Source organism: Manduca sexta, chromosome 21, assembly GCF_014839805.1.
Source record: "Manduca sexta isolate Smith_Timp_Sample1 chromosome 21, JHU_Msex_v1.0, whole genome shotgun sequence".
In the NCBI taxonomy this organism is placed as follows: Eukaryota; Metazoa; Arthropoda; class Insecta; order Lepidoptera; family Sphingidae; genus Manduca; species Manduca sexta.
This window is the reverse complement of record NC_051135.1, coordinates 14,758,134-14,781,205: the sequence shown is the minus strand read 5'-3', so window position 1 is coordinate 14,781,205 and position 23,072 is coordinate 14,758,134. Positions and strand designations below refer to the sequence as shown.

The 23,072-nt window shown below is 36.9% G+C and overlaps 2 protein-coding genes across 4 annotated transcripts in view; one reads left to right on the top strand and one right to left on the bottom strand.

Moving 5' to 3' along the window:
* Window positions 1-4,326: 4,326 nt before the first annotated feature.
* On the top strand, window positions 4,327-17,685 carry LOC115447901 (organic cation/carnitine transporter 7). Of its 2 annotated transcripts, none has more exons than XM_037440870.1 (10): window positions 4,327-4,701; window positions 7,216-7,425; window positions 10,072-10,234; window positions 10,644-10,825; window positions 11,020-11,204; window positions 14,718-14,869; window positions 15,605-15,838; window positions 16,332-16,508; window positions 16,847-16,974; window positions 17,283-17,685. In XM_037440870.1, the coding sequence occupies exons 1-10, from the start codon at window positions 4,596-4,598 to the stop codon at window positions 17,336-17,338; spliced, it is 1,593 nt and encodes a 530-aa protein (XP_037296767.1). In that variant the 5' UTR covers window positions 4,327-4,595; the 3' UTR covers window positions 17,339-17,685. The 2 variants fall into 2 exon arrangements, with proteins under 2 accessions (XP_037296767.1, XP_030031050.1); XM_030175190.2 differs by having other exon boundaries at window positions 16,332-16,517.
* Window positions 17,678-23,072, bottom strand: part of LOC115447902 (mothers against decapentaplegic homolog 6) — a 42,926-nt gene continuing 37,531 nt past the window's right edge. For both annotated transcript variants that reach the window (XM_030175191.2, XM_030175192.2), the window contains exon 5: window positions 17,678-20,979. In XM_030175191.2, coding sequence (XP_030031051.1) covers window positions 20,635-20,979 — 345 coding nt within the window. In that variant the 3' untranslated portion in view covers window positions 17,678-20,634. The remainder of the gene's footprint in view (window positions 20,980-23,072) is intronic.

Here is a 23,072-nt window from a genome sequence, read left to right as displayed (position 1 = left end):
ATATAAATATTTACAAAATAGTATAAACTATTTCGGTTGATTTAGATATTTTTACTGATACACTGATTTGAAAAAAAAATTACTATCAATCACTCCATGTTTTCATACTCGCTGTGTTTGATTAAAAAACGCTAAATGCTAATTCAAAAACATCCAAATTAATGTACGCCTTAATGTAAATTTGCAATTTAATTAATGATTTAAGTTATGTCTCTCTGTTTTAAATTAATGATGTAAGTTATGTTTCTTCAGCATTTCCTAGTACACTCTAATTGTTTTTTTATTATTTTATTCTCACTGCAAAACTACATTGTAATGTAATGAAAGCCCAGCGCTATCGGAACGACCTTCCGATTAACTTGCCAACGTTCACGTCGCGTCGTATCGGCCGACGCACCGACAGTCGCCAATCGAGCTTCTAATGCGTACCTATTAGTCGATCAACAAACTTCATTCACATCGGCAAGCACATTTGAGGGTGCCGAGACGGCTACGACTGACCACGGAGTCACGTGCGACGAAGCATCTGTTTTGGAATGTTGTAGGTGATACCCTAACGGTGAAAATATACAAAGTTAAATAGTATTCCGTATACTGGGGCGAATAAACGGGGGTGAATAGGGATTTTTTCACTCTTAGCTATACAGGTAGCAAAGCTACCCTTCGCTTAGAACGCCCGTAATTGCAAAAAGACGGATTTACCCCATAAGTAGAACAGGACCCACGAGCCAACCCCTTGACCATAATGAAGATGTCTATGAGAAATTGCAGATTTACCTCACAATGTTGTTGTTCGCAGGTTACCAGAACGCGTCATATTTTTTTGCCAGTCTGTTTGTTGTGGATCATCGGCGAAAATGATATATTCTTTTCCAAACCTGAACGACAAAGTGACCTCACTACCCCTGACGGTAAGTAGGCTGGGTCCGCTAGAATGTCGACTGACGAGAGATAGTTTCCCCTCAGCCGTGGACCAATTATGCCGGCCTGTTGGAATCGAATATATACAAGCTGATCCCGGAACGCGACACACTTACGTGGAGTACTATGGCGGGTTTTAACACCTTCTGTACAGTGGTCGCTATCCAGGCGGATATAAAATTTAATCGGATTTTTATTAGTAGGTATTACAAAACACGTATTAAAGTGCTTATCCCTCTATCACGTAAGGGATAAAACATGTATCTAGATATACTAACGTATCTATATTGATTTTAAAAGTAAACTTAAAACTACGCATATAAAGTGAAATCTGTACAGTCACCCGCCAGTGACGCAGATCGACGGACAAAAATAATAATATCTTCTGTAAAATAAATATTTTCGCACCATTAATTAAAACAGTAATATAGAGATAACTATAAAAGGAGCAATTTTGAAATTCAAGCAACCAATTTCTGTTTGCGACCTTTTAGTCTTTTCCCTTTTTTTTTTCATGCTATAGGTCTCATTTTTTACCTATCTTTAATAAACTCAATATTATAGCAACTTCAAAAAAAACGTAGCATACAAAAATTTGTTTTCCGACGACTGCCACAAATTAACAATTTTGAAATAGGTCACACCTGTATAGTCTTAGTTGTACTGCAGCACCGATTTTCTACAAGGACCCATTAATCTGGGTAAAAGATTATACGGTTTTTGCTATAACCTCTTTTATTTGGTTTAATCGCTTTACAGATTAATTATTAAAATTAAATAGTAACATATTTCAAATAAATAAGAGTACTTTTTGACGCAAAAATCAACCTCTTTAAGACCAATTGTTAACCAGTCATTTATTTTTTATACGGCAAAATGAATCCACTGCACCTGATGGTAAGTGGAATTTGGACTGACGTTAGTTGATTGCCCCTCGGCTGTCGACGCAATTATGCCGGCCTGTTGGAACCGGATATAACAGTCTGATCCCGGAACGCACGTAAGTGTGTCGACACTTACACAATACAAATAATTAAGTAATTAAAATTTTTGTTAATGAATGTTTGTTTATGATTTGCGTATTGATATATTATAAATATTATTCCTGTTTGTAAAACACGTGAATCTGTGAGAAAATATTTTCCTATGTTTCATCATTCAAGTGTAAGTTGATTCATACTTAACCTTTTAATCCGTAGTGGTTCAATACATTCATATGTAGCAAAACCGTGTTGCCAGTTGTTTCTAGTTTCAATGAGACTAAGGAAGACGGTCCATGTATAAGGGTTGCGAACGCCTGAAGCGCTCATCTAAAAGTCCAGTGTGTTTGTTAAACCGACCTTTGTCAGGCTAACAAACGTGTCGTGTTATAAAAAAAATACCAAGTTCGATATATGACTATTGTCAAATAAAACTTATACTATTGTTTTCTATCAGTGATATTGTCCGCAACTAAAAGTATTATGTTTGTAAATGTAGGCGTATGTACGCTGTACACTGTTTCATACTTTTTATAATTTTTTTAGTATTATTGTTTTTTTTTATCGTTAATTTTTAGTTACTGTTAAATCTTTTATGTGGATTTTCTCCGCACTTTTACGGTGATGTGTGTGTATTAGCCTATATAATTAATCAGACTTTGTATAGAAAAGACTTATTCAAAAAATATATATTTAATAATAATATTATAAAAGAATGGTCAATTGATGACAAAAAATAAAGCCCGGAGTTTCTTTCTGCCTTTCTTCTTCGGGTAGTCATCGCTTAGGTAGTTAGTGAAAGGCTAGGCTAGGCTAGGTTAGCTAGGTTAGGGCTTTTATTGTCCTCACCGGTGAGGATCGCGACGCGTTTCTCCCTTATTGCTTATTTAAAAATACATATATACATCATTTAATTTCTTCTTCCCTGCCAGTCCGAGCTGGCTTCTTTGTTTACTAAGTATATTTTTCATTTATTTTATTTTCAATATAAATTGTCTTTGTTTATATAAGCTAATCTAATTAAGTAATAATTAAATATTCTCATGTACCTTGACTTATCATAAGTGCAACTATGTTCGCCTACGTAATGAATAAAGCATTTTTATTTTTATTTTTTAAAAGCACACAACTCAACCCATAATATAAAAATTATTCAAAAGCCATTTTCCAGTAGTAATCGAACTAATTAACTTCTCCAAAAACTCATAAAAAATATACTAGGTAAGTTTTACACGATCAGGGTTTCCACGCGGGCAAAACCATGGGCGAATCTATACCTAATAGTAATGACATACTGAAATATTAAGGCGGGCCACAGACGTATTTTACATGGAAAAAACATTTACAACCTGTTTAACTGTTTAACGTTTTATTAATAGATAATTAAGGCTGTTTTATATTGTATGTTGCGTAGTTAAAACCTGGACAGTTACGACTTGAAATATCAAGTTAATTAATATTCAACTTTTTTACTTGGTTTTACCTGGATTTAGTACTCCATATCAAGTAGAATGGTAGTAATGTGATGCGCTTGTATAATTTGCTAAACTTAAATGGAATGAGATCGTATCGAACAGAGAAACATAATTTAATAACATTGTGCAATATATGGTTATAAGAACAAAATCTTGCTCAAAATCAGTATCAAATATTAAACAGTGGCTATTTCCTTCTTCTAATAATATTTTATTAATTACTTAAGTGTTGCCAGAGCGCAATGCTTGATATTATAATTCGTATCTCCGATCCTGACTATGGTATACTATGACTAATTTGAGGATACAATCGCAACCTCTACACCTTCTAACAAAACTGTCAGTAAATCTAGTCAACCTGATCGTCTGCAGCCCGCGAAATAAAGGTCGGTCATTAATGATGCAACATTTGAAAACAATATACAAAATAACATCCAATTACAAGGGATGTAAACAAGCAAACAGACCGTCACTCCACTACTGTCAATATTAACTTTATATCTATAGAAATTACACTCAACACACTATAGACAACATGCTGTTTCACCCGGAATATTAAATAATGTTGAATATTATTATAATGTGTATTAATTTTTACAATACCTAAGATAAATATTGGAAAGATTATATTTATAATGGAGAGCTATTATTATCAATGTAAAACCTGATATTAGTCAATTGATTAATATGTATATAACAACTAACAACTGTACAGGCCGATACATCATATTACACTGAACAAACAAAAATAATATTATTCTAAAACAAACCAACCACAGCGCAACATCAATAATGATAGTTTATTAGTCTATTTCAGCACTACTGTTTGCCGTTTGATAATAGCAAGCGGAGATGCGCGGAAAGTGTGTACACAGCACACCAGCAGATCCCACCGCAAACTTTAGAGATACCACTCGTACATAGAACGTATAAAATTGTATCATACGTGCTGGCTACACGAGTAACGCAATAGATATCAGAATGCCAGGATCGTGTAACCAAAGACCTTTGATACCCCACCAAACCTGGTGTCAGTCAAGCAATAGTCATTAGTAAATTCCAATTTCAAATTCGTTAAAAAATAAATACTATTCTAATTTCGAATTTTGTCGTTGAATACATTAATCGATATAAAATACATCGATCAAATATATTGCGTTAAGCCTGGCATGCTGAAGTGATTATATTGGATTAATACTTTTTGGGGGTTATTGTCACAATGAAGCAGGACTCGGAGGCGCCCCGCGTGCAGGAGGAGATCCCCCACGACCACTTATACAAGGTGACGGGCCTGTCGTCTTCAAATTTGGAAAAATTAGCTCAAGGTATGACTTATTTTTATTTTTAGTAAGAAAATTGGCCTGTAGCGAAATTTATGCTTAAAATTCCTTCCAATTATGATGAATCATTCAGCCGGTAATATATAAATAAAAAATATTAAGTTCAGCAATAAAAACAAACTAAATAGTAAATCATGGCAACATCTGGAAAGAGAAATATTTTCATGAAGACTTGCACTTTCATTCAACCTAATAAATGAGTTTACAGTGAAAACAAAGGCATTAAGCTGGTAATGGCGAGCCGATGGCAATCAAAACAGTATGCGTATCATCACCCGCCATTAAATGGCAGCTGGCTTGAAGCCAGCTCGTCAAACTGCGTTCAATAGCAAACCGGTACTTCTAGCATGAATTTTTGTACTATAGTATACGTTAAGTTATAATTCCAATTAAGTAATTTTTATATGGAAAATTTGAACTGCGCCCCTGCCAACATATTTGGAACTTACGGCAGAATATTGCGTGCGAGTATACTTTGAATAGTATATTATGTAGCCATTGAACAATGTGAGTCAAAATATACGTGAATCGACAGCACGAGTCATTTTTTAACTGACTTCAAAAAAAGGAGGAGATTCTCAATTCAACATTATTTTTATATATTTGTTACCTCAGAACTTTTGACTGGGTGAACCGATTTTGATGATTCTTTTTTTATTTGAATGCTGGTGCTCTCTGTGCAGTCCCATATTTCAATTTATTTATATATATAAGTATTATAAATATATTTATATATAGATACATCACAAAACTCTTAAAATTATGGCGTCAACTATGCTGTCCTCAACGTATACTGTTTATTACTAACACGAAAATGCAAAAATAAATTCTTATAAAAGAAATTATACCATCTTCCAAAAAGGGTCGGTAACTAATTAAAATTGATAGTTAAGCTACATAAATACATAAACAAATGGAATGACTCCAAAATTGGTAACCAGTATATAGGTAATGATAATTTTTTTTTTAGCTTTTAGTGGTTTTTGAAGACGGTATAATTTTTTGTTAAAAAGTTCTTTTGACTTCTAGTAAGTATTATGTAACGACTGTAGTGAATTATTTAGTACCTTACTCAATACTTCATTGGTGTAATTCTTTATATTTCGTGCTAGGGTAACTGCACCGAAACGTCGCATTTTGTAAACAAATTATGAAACCTTGAACTTCAGATGAAAATATTAAAGATGTACAAATGAAAGCTGCATATAAGCAGTTTCCTAACGCCTACACTGCGACAGAACTCCACATTGAAGTTGCAGAAAATACATTTAGCAGTATAACTTAAGCAGTACTCCAATCATCAGTCACTTGAAGTCCACTGCTAAACATAAGCCTTTCCTAAAGATTTCCTGCATTTCAAATAAATTTATAAATAACGGAAGGAGTTATGTAGCACAAATAATTATTTATATGGCCTTTGGATTTAAAAGCCTAATGGATAGCCACAATGTGGTAAAACGTGATGTTAAATGTGTAATTTAAGCCGTTACAAGCTAATAACTCAATTGAATACGTGGCGGTTTTAAGCCTTTGCCCATTAAAAAAAAAACACTGATGTTTTTGAACACACCACTTATTTTTGTTTTTTTGTCGTTAGAACTAACTAAGGACTTACCTAGCTTTATAGGTTTACACTGAAACGTTAAAAATATGTTATGTCATGCTCATAATCATTTAAGACATTGGATAATATCTCTTAATCCTCAATAAACACTGATTATATATGGTTGAAACCTGAATTCAACAATGCTTACATATTGCTTCCCAGAAACAGCTATCCTATCTCCAGTAAATCAGTGTAAATATTTATTATAGCAAAACTAGAAACACAGTATCATGTGATTAAGTAAGGTGACGTCTCTTCTGTGTACAATAAACACACAACTGGTCTGGGTGACGCAAAAGCGATAATGGCCTCTCTGTACACAAAATCGCCAAATATTTCTCGTGATTCGCAAACCAATTCCATTGAGTATATTCTAGTAAATTGTGGACTAGATTATGGTATTGATAACTTTTTCTACCTGAATTGCTGCGGTGAAGTCATGGCATCTCACAATACTGACGTGAAGTTTGAGCTTTTCTTTTGCGTTTTGTGTGGTCAGCAATATTTAAAGTAGCTCAAGAAATGTCATATACTTTCATATTGTTACCTCCTTCTTAAAGGTTATGAATGTCCTCATACAATTTTAAATAACACAAATCCACAGGAGTAACAAGTTAATGCATGTTGTACTGAGTTTGTTGCAAAATCAAGCGACTGCGGAAGGAAATAATATAAATTTATTCGAATTTTCCTTCTGTATTAATGGATGTCGCGGAAGTGTAATATTTCATGAACGCTGCTAAATCCTAGAAATAATGTTAAAGAGAAAATCAGAGAATTCTAATCAAGCTTTTTATTTCTCTACAATTGGATCATTACGGGACGAAAATGGCTTTAAGGAACAGTTCATGCATGTCTACGTCTTTAAAATTATGGATGTGCTCTTGTTCCAGCATCAGGTCCTGAGCCGGCAGACTTCGAAGAGGCGATCGCAGCGACAGGCTACGGCCGGTTCAACATCTGCCTCATCATATATTCCATGCCAGCGTTCTGGAGCGCGGTGTCGGTCACCAGCGCTGTCTCCTACGTGTACCCCAGGGCACAATGTGACATGAACCTCAGCCTGCTGAACATGGGCACGGTCACCGCCATGACTTATGGAGGTAGGATCTTGTATCTTATTAGATTTGCGGAAGTCAAGGACTTAAAGTCGTTCCTACAACGAAATACTCCTGAAAATATAATTTCATCAGTTTTTATGAATTTCAGGATCAGTTTTTAATCAGCGACCCAGTCACTTGTTTGTCTTCTAAGTAAAATATTTAAGCAATTTGTATAGGAGTCTACAATTATGCTCGCTTAAGCAAAATTGTAGACTTGGCATTTGTTAGGCTTATAATTCTTCCAGCTTTAATATCCGAACGAATCGTTGATATTAAAAACATGTTTACATTACATCTAAAATCAGCACTAATAATGCCTTTATTTTTTTAATTGATAGTTATGTTAAATGCTACAAAATTACCGTTCATCCTCTATTGCAAGTCATCTTTAACTCGTAATATTATTTTTTATCTCGTCCCAGTCAAATTGAAATGAACTCGGCATTTATAATGTAACATACTTAATACTGCCATTAGTATTAACCTTTTTAAAATTTTGGTAAACAGCCTGACTAACTTTTCTAGGAAATTCTGTTATCTCTAACTATGAAGCTCGCCTTAATTAAGCTTAAGCAGAAACTCGCTCGAAATCATATAAATATAAACTAATGTTAACAATCTGAAAGTAAAAGCAATAAATCTTTATTAAATTGTTTATCCATACAATATACATATCATAAAATGAAGTCCCCTTTTCTGTTTATCTGGATGTAATCGTTTTCCTCAAAATCTACTGAACGGATTTTTATGATATTTGATATACATTCTTTCAGACCCTGGAAAGGTAGGTAAGGTATAGGCTACTTTTTATCTCGGAAAAATATAAAGCAGAACTTTTATCATTGAAAACTCCTTCACGCGAGCAAAAGCTAATTTTTCTATACTCATTTTTGTGACGTTCAGTAATTGTACATACATACATACATACATAATATCACGCCTTTATCCCATAGGGGTAGGCAGAGACTATAGATTGCCACTTTGCACGGTCCTGGCATACTTCTCGCGCTTCCTCAACCTTCATTAATCCTTTCATGCATTCCCTCCGGTTCCGGGTACTTTTGACCTGGCCTTTACTGAGAATGTCAGATATCTGACATTCGAAGGTTCGGTGCGGTCGACCCCTACCGGCTCTTCCATCCACATTCGCCTTATAAACCCTCTTTGTCAGTCTCTTATCATCCATCCTCTCCAAATGCCCAAACCACCTTAGTTCAGTAATAGTACTCTATTATTAACAATAGTTCAGTAATTGTACTCTATTATTAACAATAGTAGGCAGCAGTTCATCTAAATTAAAATTTATGTTTATATCAGCGGTAGGCTTGCCGAGAATTTTGAGTCCGTGATCTATTTTTGTTGGCGAAGGGACGGGATATCGAATCCCAATTCCAGAAATTACAAGAATCACATCAATAACACTTGAATATGAGTCGTTATCAACACCTCTTGCGTTGTGTACATATTTAAAGCATTAAAACTCTTTATATTGTGATTTATAAGTGTTGCATAAATATTAGACTTCGATAAGATTAACATATTTTAAACAAGCCAGAGCAATTGCATCAAGGTCGTTCACTTTACGAGAATCGAAGCCACTACTCTAGTAACAAATGAGGCTCGGTTTTCCGAACCAGAGGTTGGCAATTAGTTTCAAATGAGAGATCAAGAAATGATTATATTTACACTAATATATAAAGCTGAAGAGTTTGTTTCTTTGAACACGATTATCTCAGGAACTACTAAACCGAATTAATTTTTTTTACTAATAGGAAGCTACATTAGTCCTGATTACTACTTTTTACCCAGGAAAATATTTATCCCGGAAACAAAATCACACGGGTGGAGCCACAGGCCAATCCTAGTACCATAATAAAAGTTTTTCATATTCCACATATAAATCGATCTCGGGATGAAAAAAGCCCTTAGCGATTGAATAGATATGAAACGTCTGACTTAACAGTAGACACCCTGACCTACCAGAAAACAACCCGTTTAGCAACACGTGAATGTAGTGTTAACATTTGCGGAGTAATTAATTACCGTACAATTAAAATAAATAATAGTATTTGTTCTTAGCAGACATAAACAATGGCAATCGCTCACTTTCCATTGTTTACTGATGACAGTAGGCAAGGATAACATGAATACTATTAGTAATGATACAGCTTTTTAGAGAATGGTGGAATTTTTTATTAGACGTTCGAGATATACCAGAATAAGATAAAAGAGTTGATAAACTAAAATCATTGTAAAGGAACATAGTTATGATAGCCATGAATACTATCAGTAATGATACAGCTTTTTAGAGAATGGTGGAATTTTTTATAGACGTTCGAGATATACCAGAATAAGATAAAAGAGTTGATAAACTAAAATCATTGTAAAGGAACATAGTTATGATACAAGCTATAAATTTAACACCATATTAATTCTAGATTATTCTGCATATACCTACTAATAACTGCTTTTAAAAAATAATCCACTAAGGTAAAGTTTTTCTTGCTTTAATGGGAAATATTTTGGTCTTGTCCATCTCCATCACGGGCTACTACTGGTTATATTCTATAACCCTGGTACTTATTGGGCGACAGACATCATAAGTACTTAGCAGAAATAAAACTTTAAATTAATGTAACGTTCTAGGCATGATATCGTCAGCGATGGTGTGGGGCTTCCTGTCCGACACTTTAGGCAGGAAGAAGATCATGATCTGGGGTTTCATCGCGTCTGGGCTGGTAGAGATCACTGCCGCCTTCAGCCAAAACTACGCTATGTTGCTCGTAACTAGATTCGCCAGCGGATTTCTGTGAGTGGAGCTTTAATTTTTATTATTGCGTTTATGAATTTATGATGCACGTGAGATATATTATCGGCAACTTGTCATGATGAATATTCAAAAACCTTACAGTGTTTACGTTACATAAAAAGGTGTGTTAAATGTCTGTCGATCAGCCTGTCAGTACAACTAGATAGTGTTCGGGGCATATCTACTTTTGCATTAGCCCTAACAACAGTAAGGGCCCCTGAGCTTTAAGAGCTTTATGTTTGGAAAATTAGATTACCGGGAATCGACTTAAAAATGCCGCGCCTCTGAAGGACCTCTCGAAAAATTTTGAAACATGTCCCATCTATTGCAACCTACTCCACTGATAGTCTATCTGATTCTTTTTGAAGATTTAAGAACAGATTTAAGCATTTTCTTAATCTTATTGCAGATTCAACGGTCCGTTTGCAGTGCTCATATCGTATCTAGCAGAGCTGCACAGAACTGAACTTCGAGCCAGGATAATCCTGTTAACTGGCCTCTACTACACCCTGGCGAACACCACGCTGCCGCTGCTGGCATGGGCGATGCTCAACAATGACTGGGACCTCGCGTTGTGGCCTGGAGTTATAGGTGATTAGTAATTACGGACAAAACCAACTGAAACTATGAACTCGTGATATTTCAAGTCATGATTTACCTATTAGTTTGAAAGTCGTCCTAATCGTGCTTCGAAAAAATTTATAGTTTTTACCTCCCTGTGGTATAATATGAGAATAATATTTGTTACTTATATACCTAAAATGTGTGTGTTTTTTGTTTTTCAGAAATTCATTCTTGGAACCTATTTCTCACAGCCACTGGGCTTGTACCGTTTGTAAGTGGACTATTGTTCATGTTGCTACCAGAGAGCCCGAAATTCCTGATGTCCAGGGGCAGAAACGAGGAAGCGATGACCGTCTTCCGTAGGATATACGCCTTAAATACTGGAAAAGATCCGGCGGATTTCCCAGTAAGTAAATTTATTAAAAGAAATATTGTTTTCCAAATCGCGAGAAAAAAGCGGCGATAGCCTAGTTGGTTGTGGAACGGACTGCGGAGACGAATGTCCGCGAGTTCAAAACCCAAGTGCACACACCTCTTAATTTTCTAAAAATTATGTGTGTGAAGTCTACCAATTCGCACTAGGCCAGCGTGGTAGACTAAGGCCTAATCCCTCTCAGTAATGGAGGAAGCCCGTGCCCAGCAGTGGGACAGTATGTAATACGCTATATATATATATATATATATATATATATATATATATATATATATATATATATATATATATATATATATATATATATATATATATATATATATATATATATATAAATATATATATATCAATTCTCGCTATATATATATATATATAGCGAGAATTGTGGTTAGCACCATATTATCATAATATACTGTTTAAATATATGAAAATATCTTATAGTATACTACTACTACTACTGTACTATACTACTGCAAATTTTATATATACCGCAACAACGTTGTGTCACAGGTGACACTTTTACATCTGCTTTTAATGAACTTGAAATTGCCAGGTCGCACTATAGAGCAGCAGTACAAAAATCGAAAGGTAATTTATTGCGTAAAATCGCCGCGCGGTTAGATAAGGAGGGCCCGTGGTCTCCTTTATACCAAGAGTTTAAAGCAAATAGACCAATTAATTTATCTTACATCGATAATATTAAATTTAATAATAGCTATACGACTGGTATTGAGGAGACTACGGAAGCACTGTTGCATTCACTTATACCCGATGATATTATTAATGACAAACAATTATCACAACCAAATTAGAATGTGGGCCGCGGAATTGCCAAACTCTCCAGTCTCAAACCTTGCGACATTAGATGAATTTATTGCCATTGTTGCATCTCTGCCGTTAAACAAAGCCTCCGGCGAGGATACAGTGTCTAACAAGATGATTAAAGAAGCGTGTAAATCAGCCGGAGATTCGTTACTATCTGTCTTTAACCGATGTATTGCTGAAGGTATATTTCCGCGAATATGGCGCTCCGGTTTCATTCGAATAATACCTAAAAGTGGCGACAAGGCTCCCGATGATCCCAAGTCATATAGACCTATTACGTTGTTACCATCTTTAGGTAAACTTCTAGAACGCCTCATTGTCCCTCGTCTGCTACCGGGCGGACCAGTATTTCACAAAAATCAATTCGGATTTACCATAGGTAGGTCGACTACAGACGCGGCAATATCGGTTAGAAGAACAGTAAGTATATCGGAACATAAATATGTACTCGGTATCTTCTTAGACATCTCCGGTGCCTTCGACAATGCTTGGTGGCCTATGATACTTCTTAAGTTAAAAATACGAGGCTGCTATAGGAATATATATTCCCTAATTTACTCATACTTCTCGTACGGAACATCCAAACTGAAACTCGGCCACCATGCCGTGTCGAAGTCGCTGAGTATGGGATGTCCACAAGGCTCAGTTGTAGGTCCTTATTTATGGAATTTGAGCTTCGATGATTTTCTTTCAATTCCCTTACCTGTAGGATGCACTTTAACCGGATATGCGGATGACGGCCTCTTACTAATAGAATCTAATAGTAGATCAGGGCTTGAAAGTTTGGCGGATACGTGTTTACAATTAATATCTGAATGGGGTGAAAGAAATCGCCTTACATTCGCACCTCACAAAACGTTCCAACTGCTTTTAAAAGGTATATTAAAATCACCGCCGCGAATAAAATTTAATAATATTGTTGTAAAAAGGAAAGAATCGGTTTGTTATTTAGGTTTGATTTTAGAACGAAATTTTTCCTTTCTAAAGCATATAAAAAACGTCGGAAAAATCAAAACGTAACTTTTACGCCTTGACAAGGATATCGACCTCTACGTGGGGACTGTCTTTCACTACGCTCAAAATCATCTATGGAGCGACTTACTTAGCTTGCATTACATACGGATCACTATAGGATAGGGCAACTATCGGTGCTGTGCGCAGGAAACTGCTCCAGAGTCAACGATTGGCGTTGATATTCTTGTGCAAGGCGTATAGAACTGTTAGTACAGAAGCTTTGCCTGTGCTCGCGGGTGTACTCCCTGTCGATTTGGAGGTACAGCGTCGCGCCGCTATGTATTACTCAACCAGAGAGGATATGGATAAAAGTTTCTTACGTCTCGCGAGCTCTTAAGAATCGATAGACTATTTAAAACGCACACTGATGTACACAACGAGTTATTAAATGAATGGCAATGTAGGTGGGACTCGTCTTCGAAAGGGCGTCATTTATATAAATACTTTCCGTACGTTCGCGATCGCCTAATAAAAACTTGGCTAGAAATAGATTACTGCGTATCGCAATTTCTTACCGGCCATGGTAATTTTAAGGGTAAACTGTTCTCATTTAGGCTGGTTGATTCTCCTGCGTGCCCATGCTCTACACCTGGTTACGAGGTTGAACAATCTGCTCATCACGTACTTTGGGAGTGTGGTCTCTGGCATGAAGAGCGCAACATCATGTTAAACAGTATGCAAATAACATCTGGGGTTGTATACTACATGGACCTTGTTGAGACTAGACGGAATTTCCGTGCTTTCCGGCGTTTTTGCCATGCCTATTGTAATCAAATCTAACAGCTCATGTGATAGGACCCTTTCATTTAATTTTATCCGTGGTGCTTTATAACTAGCTTATCTAGTTGTAAACGTCCCTATCCTTGAGGTTAAATCGCCTCCTTACATCATGATTTTGTCACCCGCATTGCTCTGGAGGGAAGTGGACAATTAATATTTCCAACTCCTCCCTATTTTTTCTATTTGATTAATTTCGTTGCGGGATAATGACATATTAGTTTTCCCTGAGACTCGCCGAGCTTCACTGCTCGGTGTCACAAAATGTGTGCCACTGCTGATCCTGGCTTACAGGAGTTGTAGTGGTGGGTGTGAGGGCGGGAAAGTCTCTATACCGCAACAACCTCTTTAGTATAAAACAATCCGTGGCAGCGCACTCTGCTCGTTATTGACGTTAACTCTCCTGAAGTCCTGAGTGTCTAAATCCTTCAAACTTAAACACAAAAGTGTTAGGACTCCGGAGCTTAGCAGCATAAAAAATAGAATGGTACCTAAGAAAAATAATTATGATTGGATTTTTCCACCTAAAAAGTTACTCAGTCCCAGCTCGGAGTCAGGAAGCTGGCGGTGTGATACCCTCGTGCCTCGGAAAGCACGTAAAGCCATGGGTCCCGCGCCTGGTTTCTCTCCAAACTCAAGTCTCAACAAACTATTAGAGTGAAGAAACAGAGGACCTGTGTGATGCACACACAAATGTGCACTATAATATCTCCTGCATACCTGGCTGATCTCTGTTGAAATTGTCCGCCATGGCCAAAATTTGGCTAGGAAGGAATTAAAATGATACCAACCACGGTACAACGTACCTACTCGAACATCTATCAATTAACTTGTAAAGTTTATAAATAAGGTAAATTTTTACTCCCACAGGTCAAGGTCCTAGTGGAGGAGAGCCGAAACGAGAAGATGCGTGGAATGGCGGCGCTGCGCGGCGGCGGGGCGCAGCTGGCGCCGCTCTTCAAGCCGCCGCACCTCAAGTGGCTCGTGCTGCTGTGCATGGTGCACTTCGGCGCTATGCTCGGGTAAGGATTGTTTCTAAGAAAATCAACAAACGAATCTTCTGGTAGTACACCATTGGTTTCCAGTTGGGTGTTAAGCCCATAAAGTTATGTCACGATTAAGTGTTTTGCCTATAAATGTTTTTGTATTTACTTTTTCATATTGTCATTCATAATGACTGATAAGGAAACACAAGCGGTTAATTACAAATATTAAATACGGTTTTGAGTGAAAAGTTTTAGGTATAAAATCTTTTGTTACAGTAATACTATTTATTCCGCTCGAAGCTTCGATTTGATCATTGAAATCGTTTATGTCTCGCTGATGTGCGTGGGAAAGCGTGGGATAGATCCAGAATGATTCAGTTCTCTTGCAGCTGCCATGAGTTGTGACGGTTGTAATTGCGCCGGCAACAATTGGCGAGAACCATACTGTTTCGGATATCGGCTGTACGATATGTCATTACCGGTTTGTTTTAAGTGATCATTGAACACCATCAGCTGTGCAATTGATGTGCATTTTTTGTTAAACATTTGAGTAAACCAAGTAACGGTTTGTATTCATTCATGAATTCCCCGTATAAAATTGAGTGACAATAGGAAAAAACTCCTTAACAGAAACAAACAAACCGTAGGTGTACTCATTAATCTCTGCCCACACCTTAAGGTTATACGTGTATATCTAACTTTTCCATTTGCCTTTCTTCTAAAATCTTTCTGCAGTATATAGAAAACATTAACGATATTAAAATGCTCCAGGTCGAACACCATACGCTTGTGGTACCCGCAACTAGCAGCTATGATCGGCTCCGACGAATCAGACAACCTGTGCTCTGCGATCGCTCCGAGTCCATCCCCAGCCCCAATGCTGACGTCGGACGTGACTCCCGCTTGCGAGCCGATACACACGGACATGCTCACGTACCTGCAAAGCGCCGCCGTCGGCATCGGCTCCGTTCTCACCTACACCATCGGCGGGGTGGTCATCAACAGGTTCGTTATTTACTTGACAACAACAACTATCATGTCAACAACAAATTATTATTAATAATAATATTATCAGCCCTGTATTATATACTATCCCACTGCTGAGCACGGGCCTTCTCTACTACTGAAAGGGATTAGGCCTTAGTCCACCACGCTGACCTAGTGCGGATTGGTGGACTTCACACTCTCAAAATTCCTATAGAGAACTTCTCAGGTATGCAGGGATAATTATGCACCTAAGTATGTGTAGGAATATATCGTTGTCACGGTTTCGGCTACTTCCGTCAGCTCATATAGTTGTATATCCGAGCACTTGATCTGATTCCATGGTCATTGAAGTCAGTTTAGATATTTTCAAGTTTACTGACAACTCAGTGCTATGTGTTGCAGTAGATTGTAATTTAAAAGTCTGGTACTCGTGGCTGGACTTCCAGTATAGGCAGTTTGGTTATATATGTACTATCACACAAAACGATTACAAAATTCTTTGTCCCAACAGATGCGGGAAAAAGCTGGTGGCTGGAATATGCAGTATCGCCAGCGCCGCAATAATCATCATTTTACCATTCTTCGGGGTGAGCTCGCTGGCCGTGGTGCTAATGGTGACCGCTGCTCTCGCCCTCACCGCTCTCAGCAGCTCTTCACTCTCCAGCATCTGTGTTGATCTGTTTCCGACGTCTCTCAGGTACCTCCAGTTGTGTCTATTATAATGAATTTACCTACTCCCTTTTGAAAGGAACTAAATGCAAATGAACTGAAAAAAAAACAATTAGATTTCTTGTTAAGTGTAACTTAACAAGAAATCTAATCTAATCTAAAAAAAGATTTCTTGTTAAGTGTAACTTAACAAGAAATCTAATCGACTTTCTCAAAAAAATATTTTAGGAAAGAGTTCCATTTTTTTTAAATATGAGGAACTATAATTAATTGACGGTAGACTGTTTTTTTTTAGTTTTATTAATAAACAACTAGATGGCGGTAGTTGTGCGTAAATATTTTATTTGGTGTTTGCAGGGTGATGGCAATGGCGACATTCTTCATGTGCGGCCGCGTCGGCACCGTGATCGGCACGATCGTCTTCCCCGCCCTTATCAGTTACGGTTGTATTCCGCCTTTCGCCACCATCGCTGCAGTATTAGCTGGTAATCAACATTCTATTAACAGAGCCATCTGTCAAATTTTTTGATAATTAGAAAGCTAACTTGAGTCCAGTTTCAAAGTTTTCTTTTCACTTTCCAATTTCGAAAATATTCTTACCCAACTCAACTCCTTCCTTTATGTTTAATTTTTATTTTTAAATTGTTTTAAAAGCATCTAAATGGCCACATTGCAATGTAACTTCGCCTATAATTAGAGACCACGACGACGTTAAATGCATCGACTACAATTTCGTTCATACATATTACCAGAGATGGCGCTATACTAATTTTATAATATATTTTTATTCCAGTGTGCGGCGTTGCCAGTTTCCTTGTACCAAACACGACTCTGAAGAAATTAGAATAGTATTTATTCATATTTTTTGTAAATAGTATGTGATATCAAGAAATATTTAGGATAATTTTTAATCAAAATTTTAAGAAAGAAAAACACAAAATCAAGTTTTCTAAGTATAGGTATAATAGATCTTGTTCCAAAATGTCACCAAAGGCTGACTTATCATTCTTTGGAATCCGCTATAAAGTCGAGGATGGTGTATCATTGCGCTAAGGATAAGCCATTTAATTAAGTTCCACGCGACGCCATTTTTAAGTGTGTGCTCTACTTTTTAGTTTATAGAGTCGTGAATTTGTTATTGATGTGTATAGGGTATAAATGAAACGTGTTGTATTAAAAATATTTCTCTTTGTTTATTTATAATTTATCATAATGCTATCGTCCATCATCAGTCAGACACAACTTAACAATAAATCGGCGATTCAGGGACAAATTGCTATCTACATTATTAAGACTTCTTATATTCATGCAGACGTTTTAATAACACTGATTTCTAGTCCTTTTCCATAAATAATTAAATATTTATTTTTATAATTGAATAATGCGAGGAGCAATATGTAATGAAATCTGTATGAAATACTAAATAGCATCAGACATCATGAGTGGTCCAAACTCAAACAATTGTGTTTAAAAAACTCTACTCATAACCAGTAGAATTATATTAAGTACAGCGTGGCACTGCGCTCGTGTTAAAGTCATGCACATAGCAACAGGACTTTAGTCTCGAAATGAAATCAGTGTTAATAAAACGCCGCAACATTAACTACGTCAGTCTAATGCGATGACTAAACTGTATAATGATGCTGGAGTGATTTGTGACTGCACGTTTGTACAATGCCTTCGTATTGTGATAAGCTGCCTTGAAAATATTCGGGGGTGTGACGTACGCGCTTCCTGTGCCTCAATTCTATATTACACTGTGGAAAACATCCATGTTTCATATGACAGTCTATTATTACAATTGCTTAGAATAAAGTATTTTAATACGCTTTCATTTTTAAATATACAAGTATGGTCTTTAACTCACAGTGACAAATTAGCGATGCCTATTTCATATCACGCAGAATGAGGTATAGAATGGAGTAAACTAGTGACTAATTTACGTTGGAACGATTTGCAGACAGTATTTATGCATATTAGTAGTATGTATATGTTCCTTTTGGAAAATGTGACCGTTCGCATTGGAGTATACTATAATTTCCTTTATTTAATTTACGTTAAAGTTTATAAGTAAAACAACACCTATTGCAATACAGAATTGAGGCGATATTTTTGTAATATAAAAGCATTTGTACACGGATTGTGTATTGATGTGGTACCCCCGGTCCCACCAGCCCGGGATAACAAGCATTACAGACTAGATTCTTTATTGTCAAGTCACTTGCAAGCGATACACCCATAAATTCGAGCTTCTATATACATTTGTATAACTATAGATACGTATAGGCCAGTGAAATTGACTGCTTTACCCTAATCAAGGTTGAGTTACGGACTTGCTAGTGACTGTATAGCTCTATATGTTCATACTAGCATGGGATACACACTAGGTCTGAACCGACGCGAGAGAGCGACACACTCACCCACAAGTCCCGTATATATTGAATACAACGCAAGGCACATAGAATCTGTTTACAACATTGCACGATCAGTTCACGGCAGATCTTTTTTCAATAAAATAAAATGGACGTTCGGTCCACATGGATTCTGAAATGCTTTCCACACAGCCTGTTTCCACATCTCGCAATAAACTCCTTGTCAAATAAAACATTTTGTACAAAAAATCGTGGTTACACTAAATTATATGCTAGAGTTAAGGCATTATAAATAGTGTATTACACATATATTACACAGAATTTGTATATATACAGTCTCAGGGTTTCTTAAAGCCGACCACTATACAAATATATACAAATATGTACAAATTAATCGCTTGACTACCGCGGCACAGCGTTCGCACTAGCTTCAGACAAAACTATTATGAATGACACGTGTTTGGACTTGTAAACCTGTAAAACAGGCTAGCTGGTTATATTTCATAGATAAAGATTCAATAATACCATGTAAGCATATGGTAGAATTGAGATATTTCTGTCTGAAACTGTTGAGAACAGGAACAACTGAAGGCCTCGCGGTCCAGGGGCGGACTCTGGGCTCTGGGGACGAGCACTCCACAACTAAATTGGCTGGCTCCAATCTGAGCGAGTTGCTAATTAAAATGAATTTATGAATGTAAAAGTCGCCTAAATAACAAAAATAATTTTTAAAAGAAGAAAATTTATGGTTTGTGTTATTTTTTTTTAACTATGAGTCATATTAGGCGTGCATAATATAACTTAAAACTGTTTTTGTGATAGTTAAAAGCTAACAAGAATTTGTAATGAAAAAAGAAAAAGCGCTATGACATAAGTACATATTATCTTTTTATACTTTTCTATATTGGCGATTTAAATGAAGAACAGTTGCTGCCAACGTCCATAAATGAGTGATGATGTGACTAGCCCTGAGCCTGTCCTTTAGGAAGAATGTATTGTCCTTTCTGAAACCGCAAAACCTTCAGATGAACAAGGCCTCAATAAATATAAATGAATAGAATTTATCAACTGGAATATTTACACTTGTGGTACTTACAGTCTAATGTGACTGTTGGGGGTCAGCCCCCCTGTGATATTTTTAATTGCATAAGCCGATTTGGCTCTGTTATTTTCTCTTAAATATTTGTGTTATATTTTCTTACCTTTTCCGTACATTTTAACTAGTTAATTTACATTTATGATTGACTTTTATTATTAGGAATTTTGCTTTAAAGGAAAAGGTCTAATTCATAAAATTACGACATATACAATTAAAAATGCCACGTTATTGTATATTTTCAATGATTCTCCATAAAAATATAACAAAATAAAATAACAATAAAAATCCATTAACATGGATTGTTGGCCCAAAGCATTGGGTCCCGTTAGACAGTGCTCATTGGTCGCCTTACTGCGTGTCAACTGGCAGCCACAAGAATAAACCACAGAATAATTAAATACTAATATATACGTGTAAAAAGAACATATAAGAACTATTTGTTCGCCAACAGCGTACACGCATTAAGACCCAAAATAAAAATTGCACTTAAAGTTCATACAAAAGTACACTTCACTCGTAATGGTCCGTATCCATAGTCCAAATGCAGCTATTTGTCAATGAGAAGAAATAAATTAAATATATACATATTTATTGGTCGCGATCTCTTTGTACTTGAATGAAAATCACTGGGCGAATCTCAGAAACAAATAGCATGAGGAGACACTCTATTTGCGTCAGCTCGGAGGCGCGAGCAACACCTCGAGCCAGCAGGGGCACGCCGTCACGTCCCTGCGAGAGTATTTGGGGCCCCAGCCCTTGGCGAAGGAAATGCGGACGGAGCGCGGGTCCACGGGCCCGATGTGCGGGAGCGACACGGCCGGCGGGGGGCACGCGGGGTCGAAGATGCACAGGCAGTGCCCGGGGGCCACGCGCCACACCAGCAGCGCCTTGGCGGCGGCCGCGTCCAGCGCCGGCGAGCTCACGAACACCGGCTCCTGGCTGCGGTTGTACAGCCACACGCCGTCAGACTCTAGCGACAGAGTCACGCCCAGTCCGATCTTTGCACGCGTTTTTCGCACCTAGAAATAAAGAAATTAAATGTTTATTTTCACTTCTATTTGGAAGAAATATCTTAAAGACTACTGACTGACCACAAGATTAAAACGCAGCCACAGTACAAGTGGTAAATAACTTGCCATAGTAAATTGTTCCGGCCTATCAGATCTAGTATCACTGCAAATACAACAAATCATCACAAACACTGTCAGTTTGTTTACGAGCGATGACTTGGAAACAACTACCCATCTGCACGTTGCTGTACAAAGTGTATTGTAGTATTTGCGTGTTACCAAGGCCTGTATCACCCACGTGGAAGGTAATCAAGCTCGAAATCAAACTGTTAGGTAATGGCGCCTAATCTTAGATTACTATGGTCAATAACGTTATCAGCCAGATTCTAATCGCCACACAGAATACAGTGAGACAAGAAAAGGATGTTAATGGATTTTATGATAAGTAATAAAGTAGGCTACTAGCTGTTGTTTTGGGACATGGGCTATAAATAGATTTGGACGACGCGGTAATACGTTTTGTGACAAAATATAAATTACCACTCATTTGTAAAGTTAATGTTTCAGACCCAAATGTGTAATGATCACTACACATACTGGTAACAGAGTAAATCAAATTTAAGGGCAATTTTGTAGTATACTTAGTCTGGCCATAAATACTGTTACACTTAATTATAAAAAAATATTACATTTGAATTTCGAATCTGTCATTTTTATACGATTGTTCATTGTGTTTTCTCATTTTGGCGCCAATACATTGTAAAATATTTTGCGATATTAAAATGGTGTGGGGTGATAAAGAGAACCGAATCGCTGTGATAGCATTACACAAAGTAGGTATGGAGCCAAATGCAATTTTTAAAACTCTCCATACACTTGGTATTAGTAAAATGTTTGTGTACCGGGCTATTAATAGGTACAATGAGACCTCCTCTGTTTGTGACAGAAAAAGATCTGGCCGTCCACGTAGTGTTCGTACGAAAAAGGTGGTCAAAGCAGTAAGGGAAAGAATTCGAAGAAATCCTGTCCGAAAGCAAAAGATTTTATCTCGGGAAATGAAGATAGCACCTAGAACCATGTCGCGTATTTTAAAAGATGACTTAGGACTTGCAGCCTATAAGAGACGCACTGGCCATTTCTTAACTGATAATTTAAAGAAGAATAGGGTGGTAAAATCGAAACAACTACTGAAGCGGTACGCAAAGGGAGGTCACAGAAAAATTTTGTTTACGGATGAGAAAATTTTTACAATTGAGCAACATTTTAACAAACAAAATGACCGTATTTATGCTCAAAGCTCTAAGGAAGCTTCCCAATTAGTCGACAGAGTGCAACGTGGACATTATCCGACTTCAGTGATGGTTTGGTGGGGTGTTAGCTATGAAGGAGTGACTGAGCCATATTTTTGTGAAAAAGGTATCAAAACATCGGCACAAGTGTATCAAGATACCATTCTTGAGAAGGTAGTTAAGCCCCTTAACATCACCATGTTCAATAACCAAGTATGGTCCTTCCAGCAAGACTCGGCGCCGGGTCATAAAGCTCGGTCCACGCAGTCTTGGTTGGAATCGAACGTTTCGGACTTCATCAGAGCTGAAGACTGGCCGTCGTCTAGTCCCGATCTTAATCCGCTGGATTATGATTTGTGGTCAGTTTTAGAGAGTACAGCTTGCTCTAAACGCCATGATAATTTGGAGTCCCTAAAACAATCTATACGATTGGCAGTGAAGAATTTTCCCATGGAAAGAGTGCGTGCTTCTATTGATAACTGGCCTCATCGTTTAAAGGACTGTATTGCAGCCAATGGAGACCACTTCGAATAAGCTTTTTATATTTTTAATTGTTTTATATTTATGTATTAAACTGACACACTGTAAAAGTAATAAATGTTATTTGCAGTTAACAATTTTCTTTTTTCTTTATTACAATATTTATGGCAAGACTAGGTATAAATTCTTGCTTTCCAGGGAAACGATAAGAGATGAGTAATCCCTAAGGATGGACCCCAGGATGTGGAACGGAATTAGTTGGACCACCCTTGATAATGACGTTTTCTCTACGTTTGAAGCTATATTTAATTTTAAACAATAAGTAAAACGTTG